The 16,063-nt window shown below is 42.8% G+C and overlaps 1 protein-coding gene across 1 annotated transcript in view; it reads left to right on the top strand.

Annotated features, from left to right (window-relative positions):
* Nucleotides 1-15,728, top strand: part of TBX2 (T-box transcription factor 2) — a 36,977-nt gene extending 21,249 nt beyond the window's left edge. Inside the window, exon 7 of the mRNA XM_063296392.1 lies at nucleotides 13,653-15,728. Coding sequence (XP_063152462.1) covers nucleotides 13,653-14,135 — 483 coding nt within the window. The 3' untranslated portion in view covers nucleotides 14,136-15,728. The remainder of the gene's footprint in view (nucleotides 1-13,652) is intronic.
* The last annotated feature ends 335 nt before the right edge of the window (nucleotides 15,729-16,063 follow it).

Below are 16,063 nucleotides of genomic sequence, written 5' to 3'. Positions count from 1 at the left end.
TGGCTGGGCTGGCCAGGCACAGCACCTAGCAAGTTGAGAGTGTTAAAAACTTGGCAGCTACATTCACACAACATGTTAAACTGGGTCAGTTTTAACCTTGGCATTCTGGTGTGTGTATGTGTGACTTAAGGGAGTGAGTCCCACTGAACACAGTAAGAGTGTTCTGATTAAGTTCTCTAAACATGCTCTGTGGAGACGAAGGCATAAACCTCGCTGGCTTTTCTGATTAAAATTCAGCTTCTTTCTCCTGAGTATGGATACAGAGTCTTCAGAATGTGGTTGTGAATGGTGGAATGCTCCTGAATCGGGCTTGGTTCTTCTCAGGAGAGGATAACCCCTGGGTGTTTCATTGAAGCACTTTGATTCTAGCTAGTTCACTGCCTTCTACACCAAAAAGTTTGTCATCCATATAGGCTGGCCTAGAAAGGGATCTCCTTGCATTGTGGACAATCCCATGCCATGTGATTAATATCTGCTATCCGTCAGTTCTACTGGGCTCCAGCCATGGTTTACAGAAGACGTGGAATGCTCCATGTCTCTCTGGGCATTGCAGGAAGAGATCAGCAGTCACAGACATTGTCCTCTCGTGGAAGCCAGTCCCCCCAACTCTCATGGCTGATTTTTCTTCTTGAAGGATCTTAGACTAGCTTCCCAGCTGGGGTTGACTTGGCAAAGCCAACTGTTGACTGAGAATGTTGCTAAGAAGAACGATCTTGGGACATTAGCTGGGCTGGATTTGTGGTTTGTTTTTTTTTAATGCTGATCTCTTTTGCACGCTTATGAACCTTGCTATTTTTTTGCAATACAGTAATCTGCTGGCAGATCTTTATTTATTTATATGTCCAATTTATATAGCCACTTGTCTCGCAAAGCAGGTGACTCTGGGCGGTGTACAACAAAGCTAAAAATAGTCAATAGATACCTTAAAAGCTATAAATAAGAAGTGAAACCCACAAAATATTTATTTATTTTTATTTATTATAGTAAGGAACACTTTCCCTTTTTTACCTAAATAATGATTTGTCCTCAAAAATAGATCTCTCCAAAGCTGGCCTCAAAGTCATTATGCAAATCTTCCCTCTGCAGTTAGCTTATGGCACACACACACACACACACACACACACACGCATTCAGAAAAGTGGGGTTAATTTAGCAACCTTTGGTTAAATTAATTGTGGCTAAGCATGATGTGTGAATGCAGATAGCAAGGACCTGAAAGGGGGTCAGACAGAAGGAGATCAAGACTTCTCGATTGCCCAAGACCATTGGGATGTAGAATAATGGATTTGCATTATGGAAGGCAGTTTCCCCTTGCATATTAAGAATAAATGGCCTGAGAGCAAACTCCTTTTCATTGAATATGTTCAGCTGGAGGCTGGACAGTCACCTCTCGGAGATGCCTTAACTTGGATTTCTGCACAGAGCAGAGGGTTGGGCTAGTCCAGTGTTTCTCAACCTTGGCGGCTTCAAGAGGGGTGGACTTCAACTCCCAGAATTCCCCAGCCAGCAAAGCTGGGAGTTGAAGTCCACACCTCTTAAAGTTGCCCAGATTGAGAAACACTGGTCTACAAGGCTTATTGAAGATATCGTAGAGATCTAGCAATATTACTGGAGGAAGAATGAAGTGAGATTGTTTTTGCTCACTTTTTATTTTTATTGCAATTTTTAATTAAAAAGAAAAACTAACATAAAAGTTTGGGGCCAATCTGAGGCTTGATGCAATTGTTTGACTGCTCACTTGTGAAAAGAAATAAGAAAAGAGAGAAGGCAGAATGGCATCTTCAAAATTCCCTTGTCTCCAGATTTTACTTTTTATTTGTTTATTTGTTTATTTATTTATTATTAAATTTACACACGGCCCGTCTCACTATAAAAGTGACTCTGGGCAGCTTACAGATAAATCCACGGGAGGATCTGGAGTGTAGAGAAATGGTCTAGAAGCCAGTTCTGGCTCAAACCAGCACCCCTTGGATGGGTTGTACTACAACTCCCATCATCCTCTGACCGTATGAGAATTTTAGGGCAAGATGGGCACGCACCAGTTAGGGCAATGCCACGTCACAATGCGAGGCACTGGCTGAACATGTGCTGGTATGCATCCAGTGCATTGCTTAGGAGTAACTTTGAGTCCACTAGCAGAGTTGTTGTGAAAATAAATTGCAGCCCGGAAAAGGCTTCAGTTTCCTATTTTAAAAAATGCATGTTTATTATTTTGACCTGGCCTTTCTCTGCCTGTCTTCATCCCATCTCCAGGTTTTAGTAACAAGGAGCCCACCAGTTTTCCCGGTAAACTAATCTACTCCTAGGAAGTTTTCCTTATTGAAATGTTTCTTCTATTATTTAGCTCAGGATTTTTTTTTAAACATTGTGAGGGTTGGGCAAGAAAAAAATACACTACTTATTTGTAATAACTGCAGTTTAATTGAGGGACCAACCAAAACTGTGACAGGGCCTTGCGAATTTATGTAATAAAATGCTTTTGTTGGTAAAAAAAACAAAAACTCCAGTCAAATTTAAAACCTTGCTTTAATGGGCAGGATGAGCTTGCTTTTGTTTAGGGGATTCCAGAAACCTGGATCTCAGTTCTGAGGTGGTCACTCTTATACATTATGCATGAGAGTTGCATCCCTTTCAATCGCGCTGAAAACCCAAAGCCACAAAATATATTATGCTTTAATCCAAACAAATGGCAGAACGGTTGCAGTTGTTTTGACACAACAGCTTTGAAGGGATACCTTTTGTCCAGTAAATAGATATGCAAGTATAAAAATGGTAATTGCCAAATGACATGGCTGAACATAATGATTTTTAAAATGCAAGGTTGTCAGTTGTATGGAACACCCTTGCGCCCCTGGTACAAAAAAGGAGCAGCTGGAAAAATATGCGTATGCTTAATAATTTTATTTATTTATTCGATTTGTCCCCGCCCATCTCCTCCCATCGGGGGATTCGATTTAGGTTTAACCCAGTGTTTGGCCACTTTAAGATGGGTGGACTTCAACTCCCAGAATTCCCCAGCCAGCCATGCTGGCTGGAGAATTCTGGGAGTTGAAGTCCACCCATCTTTAAGTGGCCAAGGTTGAGAAACACTGGGTTAACCTCAACTGCTGTGCTTCAGGCATAATTGTAAAAAAGATTGTGAGAAACCCCCCAACTGCTCAAGACCCCTGAGATGACACGGACCACAGCTGGAAAATCCATGATGTAGTTAGAATTGGTTTCCTTGCAGACTCTATCCACAGATTACAAGCTGGCCTGTTGCAACCTCATCTCTGAAGAACATTATCACCACAGCTTCGATATGGTTACAAATGTGCAGTTCAAATGTAGTTTGGACTGTTGATACCCAGTGAAGGAAACGGATTCAGACCGTTTTTCTGAGGAAGTATCTCAGAAAAAAAGGTGTTTTTGCTTAGAAGATTCAAAAGAGTGATTCGATCAAATGGCTCATGGCTAGGGTAAATCTGAATTAATTATTTGCCTATTGCTAGTGATCATGCCTCCTTTCAACTTTTCTGCAAGCTAAATATACTTACTTTTGTTTATTTTTTTATCCATGTGTCTCGTTTCTACCCTTCTGATCATAGTTTGGATGCCATCTTCAAGTTGTACGTAATTAGGGGGCTTATTCTTAACGATGCATGTTTGAAAATTAGGTGTGAGGAGTTTTTATATCTGTGTTCTGTTGGTGCAGTATCCAAAGCTGTGATTCTAGAATATAACAATGCGTAACCTGGTTATCATCTGCTGGTGTTTGTGATGGAAGGTGCGTGTGGACTGCGTTTCCAAGAAATGTGTGCAAAATATCACATATAGCCATTCATTCCCCCAAATCTCTCTTCAAAGGATTTCAAAACCGAGTCTTCGTTCAAAAGTGGTTTCTTGATTTTCTTCTCAGCCAATTAGTTCGATTAATCTAATGCACACATCGCTCAGTTCAAAACAAGAAGTACTGTTTTTTCAGAGGTTAAAAGATAATTTTCAGTTAATCAACGTAGTGGACATCGCTTGTAAAAAGAAAATGCCCCCTGGATTCCTTAAAAGTCCAAGATTTGTGTTTTTAACTCACACTTTCACCAGCCAGCCCCCAAGAGATTAATCAACTGGACATTGTGGACCTCATCTTAAAATAAAATTGTGTCTATTGTAACAAGAAGGAAACATTTCTTAAAATTCAAGCATAATAACTAATAGCCCGCCCTGCCCAACGGGGCATAAAATTGGGTTTAATTAGCCAATGATACTTTTATTTAAGCCTCATGTTCTGAAACTTAGTTTACAGATGCTTATTAATTTTTGCATTCATCAGTGACGGTATCATAAAGAAACTGCACTACAAATCAAGGAAAGTTACAAGAATTTTGGGGGCATTTGGCAAATCTATACAGTTCACCCAGTGTTCCTAGAACAAGCCAGAATTTGCTTAAGTCCTGCAACCTATTTACAGCTGCGAATGCATGGAATAACAACAGCAGCAGCCATGAGAATAGATTGATGATCTATCTAAGTTAGTGTCTACTCTTAGCGCCCAGATAGAGAGATTTGTTCCATGACAATGTCCCTAACCTGGTCCTTCAGGACTTCCAGTGGTGCACCCATTTCTTCTGTAACTGAGTCCCTCCACCTTCTGCCAGTTGTCCTCCTCTTCTCTTTCCTTCTACCTTTCCCAGCATTATGGACTTCTCCAGAGAGCTGGGAATTTGCATAATGTGTCCAAAGCAGGATAACTTGAGCCTGGTCATTTGTGCCCTGAGTGAGAACTCTGGGCTGATTCGTTTGATGATCCATCGGTTTGTTTTCTTGGCTGTCCACATTATTCTCAGGAGTCTTCTTCAGCACCAACATTCAATTTATATAGCCACTCATCTCAAATACATGACCCTGGGTGGCTCACAGCAATTACTTTTCATCCATGATAATATCATAGCATTTAACCAATTAAGTAAATGGTTCCTCACCCTCAGAAGTTTGGAGTCTGAACCTCCAAGAGAACGAATGGCTTTTGAACCAACATGTGGCAGAGTGGACTCACCCTTATTCTGGGCCCTCTCCCACCCATCTTTCTTGTGTTGCTGTACAACTTTTCAGCTACTCTCTTGAGATCAAGGAACATGCTCAGGCCTCACTGGGCAGTGTCAGTTTCCTCTCCAAGTCTTTAGGGTCACTTTCCTAATGTTCCTTCTTGAGGTTCTCCTAAAGCTGCTGATACCATCTCGATCTTCTGCAGCGATGGGGCGTTGGAATTTTGCAGGCATTAATGCTCGTCGACTGAGCACTGGAAGCAAGAGAGAATGATTGGTGAAGGTGGCCCAAGTTGGAACTGGCTCTCGGCGACGGCACCCACAAAACAGTTACTTGTAAACCGCTTTGTAAACCAGCCAGAGTCGCTTGCCAGATGGGCAGTGCAGAAATATGAGAAACAAACAAACAAACAAATAAATAAATGTTAGGAGTGGTAAGAACATAACTGTCCTTTGGGTTCGGCCGAAGTCCAACCTAGGCTGGCATTTTGTGTCTCCCAATGGTCAACCCGATGCTTCCAGGGGGCTTACAGGTAGGAGATGGAGACCCCCCCCCAACTGGAATTGGGAGGCATCCAAGGATAGCCTGCCCTCCATTTATGCAACCCCCTCTTTCCAAGCCATCCAACTCAGTGGCCAACGTGCATCTTGTGGCAGTGGATTCCACAGATTACTGTGGCTTTCTTTCCTCTGTCCTGAATCTCCTTCCAGCTTCACTAGACATCTCCTGGCAGTAGCTTTTAGAGAAGACAGGAAGACCAATTTTATTTGTTTATTTATTATTCACATTTCTATCACCGCCCATCTCCCCCTAAAAGGGGGACTCTTTTCTCCCCTCGCGCTGTTTCCAGGGCCGGCAGGATTTTTTACATCTCGATCACACCTTCCTTCTGTTCTCTTTTTTCATGCCCACCTTTACCCCTTTTCTCCTGAAGACGGGGATGATTTTGGCTGTCCTCTTTGCACTTTTCCTACCATTCTCATATCCCGGCAGCCAGAACTGTACCCACAATCCCAGATGCAGACCCACCATTGATCTGTGAGAGCATTGCAGGGTTGACTCCGTTTTATTTTCAGCCCCTTTCCTAATGATTCCTGGTGTGCCATTTGCCTTTTTTGCAGCTGCTGCAAAGGGAGTCAATCCCTTCACTGAGGCCTCTCACAGAAACTCTGTCAAGCCCATTCAGTCTGAAGTTAAGTTTCCTTTTTTACCTCTAGTGTTGTGACTTCCTGTTTACAGTAAGTGTCGCCCTTGCCTTCTTTTGGGATGTTTTGTGGACTTCCCAAGCAACCCTACAATCCTGAGATTTCCTGGTGGTCTCCCATCCAAATTCTAATTAAGTCTGTTTGAGCACATGCAGTTCCATAACCTTAGCCTTAGGGAGAGCTGGGTGCCATTTTTTGATTGGTTAGATCAGTGTTTTTCAAACTTTGCAACTTTAGGATGTGTGGATCTTAAAGGCATGCTGGCTGGGGAATTCTGGAAGTTGAAGTCCACACATCTGAAAGTTGCTGAGGTTGAAAAACACTGGGTTAGGTCCTCCCATTACAACAGCATCCCAGCCTTCCTTGACTTGACACCTGCCAGCTCTCTGTCCTTGTAACCACGTAGGACTATACTTCCCAGGGTGCTGTCTGGTGAAATCTGGGACTGCTCCATCCCAAGATATCTGTAAGAAGTCTGACCCAGATGTTTTGAGGCAAGGGGGTGGAAAACTCTGCAGAAGATACTTACTACCACCCAACTTCATTATTGGAGTTTTGGAAAACTGGCAACACCACGACCTCTCTGTGGTGAAGATATTTCCATCAGAAAAGCCAGGCATCCTAATTTTCCCTGAATCTACCTCTTAGGGAGGCCTTCAGCGATACTTTATACAGCTAGCCCAGGCAAGTATAGGATGGGTCTCCTTGTCAGGACACAGGTGTGTAAAGATGTGCACTGGGGGAATCAAGGCATTGCACGGCTTGCTTTTTCACAGATTTCAGCAAGTAGACAGAGGGATCAGGCAGTGGCTCCTGCCGCACGATATCAGGGTGCTTACAAGCACGTCCCAGTTTTCTTGTCTGAGCTGTTAAATCAGGGATGGGACCATAGTGTGAGTCCCACTTTTCATGCACAAGGGTGAATAGCACCTTTTTGAAACTGGTTGGGTAGCTCCAAATCCAAAGCCACTTTTGTACACGAGGAGCCAGAGAATTACAGGTAGTCCTTGCTTAACAACTGTTCGTTTAGTGACGGTTCGGACTTAAGACGGTGCTGAAAAAACAGCTTACAACCAGTCCTCACATGACTGTCACAGCATGCCTGCAGTCACATGATCATGATTTGGGCACTTGGCAACTGGTTTGCATTTATGACCGTTGCAGCGTCCTGTGGTCACATGATCTCCATTTTTGATCTTCCTGGCTGGCTTCTGGCAAGCAGAATCAGTGGGGAACTGTGTGACTCGCTTAACGACTACGTGGTTTGCTTAACGTATGTGGTGATTTGCTTAACAACCACTGCAAAAAAGGTCGTAAAATCAGGTCACTTAATGACCACTTTGCTTAGCAACTGCAATTCTGGTCCCAATTGTGGTCATTAAGTGAGGACTACCTGTAGTGCCAATAAGACAATATATAGACAGATCTATGCTCTGTTTTATGTAACAGGCCTGTATGTCCACCCAAACCCTTGGAGGGGGAACAATCAGTCCCTCCCCACCCAGACTGTTGTGAGAGCTAAAAGCCGGATGCATTTTGACCTCTATGTGTGTTTTTCACTCCCAACCAGCACAAAAAATCTGCAGTGTACATCAGCAAATTCTCAGGCAGTTTTTTTTAAAAAAAAGTCTCTAGTCCTTAAGGGTGTGAGCAATGCCTTAGAGCTTATGATAAGCAGATGTGGAATTATACCGTCCTGCTTTGTACATTTATGGTAAGTTCCAAAATAGCTAAAAAAAAACCCTCTCAGGAGCTGAGCTGAAGCTGGCATCACATTGGGCTACATGCCTTGATTTGGCAGCTGGCTTCCCTAACTTTTGCAGTAGCTGAATGGAAAAAATCCCACCCTACAGGCCCCGTAGTTTCTGTGGTGGGTCAAAATAGCTTTTTGGAAATCTCCACCAAGTTTAGGAGGGGCAAAACGCGGGGTGGGGGGGGGGATGTCTTTAATGCCTTCAGGAAGGGGAAGGAAAAATGTCCAACCTGCTTCTCAAGGGCGGGAATCCTCTTTGGCACTGATAGGAATGCTGCTACCAGGAGAAAAAATTCTGGGAGATGTTTTTCTTGGAGATGCAGTGGAGCAATTTTTTATATCCCTTTGTCTATTCTTTTTTTCAGCTTGGTTTTTATAGTTTTTAACATATTTATTGACTTTTTGGTTTTGTCGTACACCGCCCAGAGTCACTTGCTTTGCGAGATGGGCGGCTATATAAATTGGACCAGTAAATAAATAAACGATGGATGCCAGGAAGGGTGCCGTTTGTTAGAGGCCATCAAGCTACAACCCTTGGCTCTCCTCACTAAATAATGCTCACATTCCACCCTGGAGCATTTCATGGAAGACCTCCCCACCTTGGAAAAACTTCCAAAAGCCGATTCACTTTCCCAAATGGCACCAAGCAAACTTATCCAGGCGTGGGAAAGAGTTTTGCTGATTCACCTCAGAGAAGACGAAGACTTCAAGTTCCTCTCTGGCCCAGATTAAAATACTAGTTTTGGAACTGCCTAAATCCCAGTTTTGGAATTGCAAGATAGCCTACCCCCAGCCATCAAAAGAACTAATGTAACTCTAAAGGCACCTTCGATCCTGCCTAAGCCCTTGGGCGGATCTCCGATGGATCTGCCATTTTGACTGTTCCAGATCCAATGAAGGGCAAATACCTCTGGTTTGTCAGCTTGTAGCTCAGCCTCTTATTCCAGGGGTGCCTTCCACACACACCCCATTTTTTTTAACTCCATGGAAGGGCCTGCTGGCATAGATCTACGTAAGAAGGGTTCAGGGCATCAAATGCTAGGGGCATAGTTTTCACCGATGAAAAGAGCTTCTGATGTCTGTCTGCACACCCACACCCTGCAGCCTTTTTGTGCTCTGTGAAAAAGCATTCTTGTGTTTTCAGTGCCCCATGAAGCATAAACATGCCAACTGACCCCAAAAAGCCTAGGAGAACCTCCGTGATTGTAAAGGTGCCCCAAGGTGGGACTCCCCAGCCTTTGAAACATCCCTTTGAACATCCCATGCTCTTTGTTGGTACCTGTAACATCTTCCAGGTACAATTTTTTGTACTTCATTGTAATTCTTCTTTAGCTGCTCATATATGCAGCATCATCCACGGTCAAGGGTCTTTGTAGAAAATGAGGGAGTTGTGGCCTTGACGAGAAGGACTTTATGTTTATAGAGAAATATAAAAGAGACAGCAGAGTAATGTTATGGAAGGAGGTTAAAATCAGCAGAAGTCTGGTAGCACCACTTCCACCTCAGAAACGCAAAAGCTTCTGCCTTTTAATAAAATTTGCTGGTTGGAAAAGGTGCTGCCATAGACTAAGACAGCTTTCCTCCTACAACTGAGGGAGGTATAAGCAGAAAAAGTTGGGGCCAGCGGGGGGAATAAAATCAGATTATTTTCAGTAGCATGTCCTGCCTTACAGATGACCATGTTATCTAGATATCCTGATTTGGAAGGCTGGAATATTTAAAGAGTCTGATTGGGAAATATGCAACAATCCAATGTTTTATTTTCCCAGACATCCCAAAACATAAAGAAAACTTTAAAAAGAAACACCTGGAGTTTTATCTGTTCTGTTTAATTTTATTGCCCCCTTTCCTTTGTTTTGTTCAGTTGCAATGTTGTCATCTCATAGCTGTATATACAATTATTCTATTGTTTTATGGATCCTTCCTTGAGTGCTTCAATATTGAAAGACTGCATAGAGAGTTTTCTAAGTTAAGACTGCAATTCTGTGCACACTCACCTGGAAAAAAAATAAATTAGGCTTATCTTTTGGCCAGACATATTTATATAAATATTTTCCCCCATGACTGCAGAATTTTTCTCGCCATTTAGCTTTTGCAGCAGAAGAATTTCTGTAAAAAAAAAAAAATTAAGACTCTTATTTATCCATGCTTTTTCAAAAAAATCCAAATGGTTTTGTTTTGTTTTATCTTGGGAGGGATTTGGTTGCATTTATGTCTTATACAAAAGAACTATAATTTGAACATGTTTTGTCCAACCCCACCCGCCTATTTACCTGAGACCAATCCCTGTGTTGCTCAGCAGCCCTTGTTTCTGAACAGAAACACTCAAAATACTGTATTGTGAAATAAAATGCTGGTTGCTCTGATAAATTATTCTGGCAGGTAGGACAGAAAAGAACCAAGCAACATGGTTTCATTTTATAGCAAGGAGAACTATCCAATTTAATTACAGCTTTCTAGTCCATATGAAAAAGAGGGGAAATGAGTCACTCTTTCAGTTAAATGTATTTTACAAAAGTACAAGTGCAATCTATAAATTATTTTATTTAATCTTTATTTTACCATTGGAGGGGGTGGAATAGTACGGTGTGTTCATGAGTTTATGAGCAACAATAAGGCGTATTCCGTTTTACAGACACGTATTTGTTTGCACCCTTGCCGAATCTACACATCCAGCAAACAATTTTTCATAAATATGCGTTTCTGTACACTGTTTTCATGCATAACTGTGTACAGATATGCATATGTACAGACTTCTTCTTTATTTATTATCACCCCACTGCTTTACTGAAATGCACTGCAGAAGTCCCAGAACTGGAAATCCTTTTTTTTATAAGAACTTTATTAAAGTTTCAAAGAAAAGTTAAAATACAAAATACAGAAAAGTCAGAATACAGAATTAAAGAAAAAAGATAAACATTAAAATGTGCAAGAATAGCCAGAAAATTAAGAAGAAGGTGAGTTCTGACATTCTTCAACAGAGATGTAAGTAAGGAAAATTGGAAATCTTGAAAATTAATCTTTCAGCTTGCATAGTTTCTCAAAATTGTGATGTTTCGAATCTAAATTTACCAAAATGTCTGTCTGAAGGTCATTAAATTAATTCCTCTTCCTTCTCACACGGGCAACAGGGGAATCGAGAAGAGTCTGTGAGAAACTATGAAAAAAAATAGACCCAGTTCTTAGTGTATATTTTGCTCTGCCATTTAGGCAGGATTAATATTTATCAAACTGATTTCAAAGCTTTTATAACGTCCCTTCTGAATGCTTGCCAAGATGGTTACTGCTGTGCTGCTCACAAACTGGTACATATTGATCCATAAACTTTCTTCCAAGCAAAGTTTTTTTAAGTCATCTAAAAAGTTGTGGAGTGAAAGGCAGGGCTGTATTCTGCAAGCAACTTTCTGAAGATAGACCACATTTGGATTCCCAGGATCAGTTCACCACCTCCAAGAATTTACAAATTAAAATGCAGTCCCCAAGTGCTGGCTGGGGAATTCTGGGAGCTGAAGCCCACACATCTTAAAGTTGCTGAGGCTGAGAAACAGTGATTTAGGTCTGCCTGGTGCCTATCTTCTGCTGTCTTTGACCCCAGGGGAAGATCGCTCCTGTTTTCTCAAGTTTTGAAATCCAGATGTGTTTTTCTGTTCATCTTGATATCCACGGAGTTTCAGAGAGGGTGAAGAAAAGTTGGCGGTTGCTGCTGTTAGCTTTATTTTATTTTTATTTTATTTATTTATTTGATCTCTATAGCTGCCCATCGCACTTTTCTATAGTTGCCCATAGTCACTTTTATAGTGAGATGGGCAATGTATAAATTTAATAGTGGGGGAGATGGGTGGTAATAAAAATATGACAAATAAATCAATAAATTAGTTAAAATAAAAAATTAAACTCTCAGCAAGTGACTCTGGGCACATGTCCTTTGCTACGATTTTGTGTTGCATTTAAGATTTATAATCCTGCTTTTTTACTGTAACTGTTTTGTTTTATGGGTCACAGCCAAGGCTCTTTATGACTGGGCAGTATATACAGTTACTAAGCAAATAAATTGATGATTGGATTGACACAGGTGGGAAACTGCCTCCAGTATTTATAGGAATAGAGGGGAAAATGCTTTACTAGATTCACATGAAATCCAGGTGTAATTGCTCACAACTGCTGCCCAAGTAAAGAAAGCAATTGCAGATCCAACAGCTTTGCACTTCTCCTGACTCTCTCCAGCACCAGAAATTTTTTAAAAAAAATTAAAAATAGGTAGTCCTTGCTTAACAACCATTCGTTTATGATGGAATGGACTTAGAACGGTGCTGGAAAAACCAACTTACGACCTGTCCTCATACTTATGGCGGTCAAAGCATCCCTGCAGTTACTGATCACAATTTGGCAACCAGTCTGCATTTATGACCATTGCAACATCCCGTGGTCACATGACCGCCATTTTCTACCTTCCTGGCCGGATTCCGGCAAGCAAAATCAATGGGGAACCATGCGATCCGCTTAATGACCATGTGGTTCGCTTAACACCTGTGGTTATTCACTTAACGACTGCTGCAAAAAAAGGTTGTAAAATTGGGTCGATTCACTTAATGACCACCACACTTAGCAACTGAAATTCTGGTCCCAATTGTGGTTGTTAAGCGAGGACTACCTGTACATGGGAGCGTAGGAGAGACAAAGTATATTCTGGACAGGAAGCTGCATCCCAAACTTTTTTTTTTTAACTGAAATAGTAATATATTCAGTAACTTCAAGGAGTTGAAAAATGAGGGGGAATGAGCCACTTGGCAGGACGGGTTTCTTTGCCTCACTCAGTCTGGCCCCCAAGTCTTAAAGCAGAGGGAATTCTGCGAAGTGTAGTCCTGGCCCATTTTAAGGTGCCAGTTCACAGGTTGGCAAAGTTAGCCCTCTGCTGCCCATGGACAATTCTATCAGGAACCTCACCTGAACTTTCGGCTGTAAATGGGAGCAAAGAGAAAAAGAAATGACACCAAATATCCGAGCCCATGGCCAAATTGGGCTTTCTTTCTGATATAATCCAAGTTGTGGCCTCACTGTCAGCTGGAGGGAAGGTAGGGCCACAGGCAGCAGATTCTGGGAAGCCACACCAGAGGTTGGGGAAGAGCTCTGTGTGGTCCTGGATTTTTTTACAGATCTGTAAACCACTTCCCAGAGGGGTGCCCTGGTCAAAAAAGCGAAGAGGTCCGCCTCGGTGGTGCAATCGAAACTCTACTTTTGTTTTATGTGCGCTGTGCATGCCGAGCTTCAGTCACACCGTTGGTGTTGCCCTCTTGACTGTTTTGACCATACCTCGTGGCCCCCTTGATGTCCCATTTACAAAATCCGGACCCTGTGCAGAGTGGCCTGATGTGGCGGTATGTGGGACTGAACTGGGAGACGGGAGGAAGAGCCGTAGACCAGGCAATGGCCGGATAAGAGGCAACTGAGCCCAGAGAAGGAATGGGGGTGTGGCAAATGTCTCAGAAGGAACCCTCCCTGGTTTCTTGGGCTGTAAAGGTGACGTGGGAGAAATGTACCTTCAGACTTAAAAGGTTCTGCTAATGTAACCTCACCATTAAAGTTAGAGCTAGTATTTCTGGCTGTGCTTCTTGCCTGGACTACCTCACAAGACTGACCCCTTTTCAACTCTTCCTCTGCCTTTCTCCTTGCAGGGAATCCCGCTGCCTACCTTTGGTGGACTCTTTCCTTACCCATACACTTACATGGCGGCTGCGGCTGCTGCGGCGTCTGCCATGCCGGTGACTAGTGCCACCACCGCCAGCTCGCTCTCCCGGAACCCCTTTCTGAGCAGCACTCGACCTCGCCCGCGTTTCAACCCCTACCAGATCCCGGTCGCCATTCCTCCCAGCACCAGCCTCCTAACCACCGGGTTGCCTGCCAGTTTGAACGCCGGCTCGGAAGGCTCCAAGCCCGGGAGCAGTCGGGAGTCCAGCCCTCTTTCAGATCTCCCCGTCCCGAAATCCACCAACCAGCGGGCATCTCTGTCCCCCAAGACATCCTTGAAGGGTTCCATGAATGAGATCCAGAACATCCAGAGACTGGTCAGTGGTTTGGAAACCCAAAGGGAAGTGTCTCCTAGTAGGAATTCTCCCAAGTCAACTGTTCATGGAAGCAGTCAACCTCCAAGGGCTTAGGAGTCCCTGGGAAACAGACATGTACAGCACACAGTATACATATTTATTTTTTAAGAAAAAGAGGAGAGGGAATTAAGATGGGTCGGGGGATCATAAGCATCAGCGGCTCAGTGTCCTACTGAGCTGCGCAGGTAGAGCCAAGGGCCTAGGAGAAGAGGCTACAGAGTTGGGCAGGCAAAGCATGCAGGAAGCCAGTCGCTAACCCAGGTTTTTGAACTCACGCTGTGATCTCAGCAGCCCACCGATATCTACTATGTGTTTTCTGGCCCTGAATCGAGCAGAATGGGTCAGTTTTAAGCCAGACACATCTCTAAAATGGCCATCAAAGAGGAAGCTGATGTTCCAGATCCCTTCTAACTATTTTTGGAAAATCTCTTGGCACTTTTCTTCCTCTAAGAGTTGAATTTTGAAACACGGACGATGCCTTAGGACTTTGTCCTTCGATGCTAGGATGACGGGGAAGAAGAGGGCTTTTTAAAAAGCGACAAACGTTAGCAAACTGGGCAGGACACACCCATTTTGGCTCAGAGGAGGCGAGCAAAGTTTTCACGAGTGTTGTTGTTCTACTCACCCACTTACGAAGACCATCCAAAGCAAAAAAAGCAAAAGAAACGTGAGCGTTCCTCAGCCCCCCGCCCCCAAGTTTCAGAGTTGGTACAATCCATTTGTGACTTTGGATCTTTCTCTTCTTGGACTTTCTCTCTGTGTATCAGGAAAAAAAAAATTAAAAAGAAAAAAAAGAAAAAGAAACATAATATTTATGGAATAAAATGGTAATTTCTGTAAATAAGCTATACGAATTCCCCAAATATGCAAAAATTGGTATTAATTTATTTAGAGTTGTACATTGGAGTGTACATAATTAGAGTTTAACTCATGTTGGTTTTCTTTTTTCATTTTATGTGAACGTGTATATTGTAAATGAAGACCTGTTTTCAAAGGTTCTTGGGGGGGGTCAAAAACCAGGCACGTTTTGGGGGCTGTGCAATCACAGCTCCGCCCAGTTTTACATGTGACACAAAAAGGGGCGGGGCTTTGATTGCCCAAGGGCAGCAGCCATCTTGACTTTTTTGACCTCCCACAGACTTCCCTGCTTGTTTAACTCTTTGTGAATGGAAGAAAAATGTTGTTCTGTGTCTATAAGAAGGAAAAAAGTTTACCCTGTCTGTCTGAAGACAATCATGCCACCGACATTATGTTTAGATCCCAGGAAAAGGACTAGCAGATGATCAGATCCTTCAAAAGGAACTCAACAGGGAAAATATTACTTTCTCATTATATATAGTTCAAAGAACAACAATGAATGAGTGAATGATTTTTTTTTTAAAAAAAACTTTTACAGTGCGGGGTATTAAAAAAAATCAGTGCAGGAACCAACCTCAGGTTTTTATTTTTCACTCCAGAGGGACAAAGAAGTAATACCAGAAACCTTTAAAACTATATGAAAATTTAAAGTATCACATGGACGGTGTGCTATATATTGTTTTTTTTTTAATGGCATAATTAGAAATGTGCTGGTTATTCGGGTATCTTATCCGTTCAATTTTTGGGATGAGTCCTCTCACATCTTTCAATAAAAAAATACTCAAAGAACATCCTTCCCCCTTGGTTTCTTCCTGTTGGCGTCCCTTCAGCACTCTTTGTTTCCCGGCCCTGGGCCCTGGGCCCTGAGGATGGATGGGGGGACAGCTTGAACCCTGCTGAGCCCCAAGGTGGGGACCTTTGAAACAGCAAAGCTTTGGGGAGGAGGTGGCCTTGGTCCTCCAAGCCCCAGCCCTTCCTCCTTGCCACAATGGACCACTGAGTCTTTCTGAAATTCCGGAAGCCAAAATCTTTTCCCGGCTGAGCTGAAAACCTCACCCGCCTGGATTGTAATGGTGGTGCAGGTACGTACTTTCAGAGTCTGGATTTCATTGATTTCAGAGCGA

Source organism: Candoia aspera, chromosome 1 (assembly GCF_035149785.1).
Source record: "Candoia aspera isolate rCanAsp1 chromosome 1, rCanAsp1.hap2, whole genome shotgun sequence".
Taxonomy (NCBI): domain Eukaryota; kingdom Metazoa; phylum Chordata; class Lepidosauria; order Squamata; family Boidae; genus Candoia; species Candoia aspera.
The sequence above is the reverse complement of the archived record's forward strand: the minus strand, read 5'-3'. Positions and strand labels throughout refer to the sequence as shown.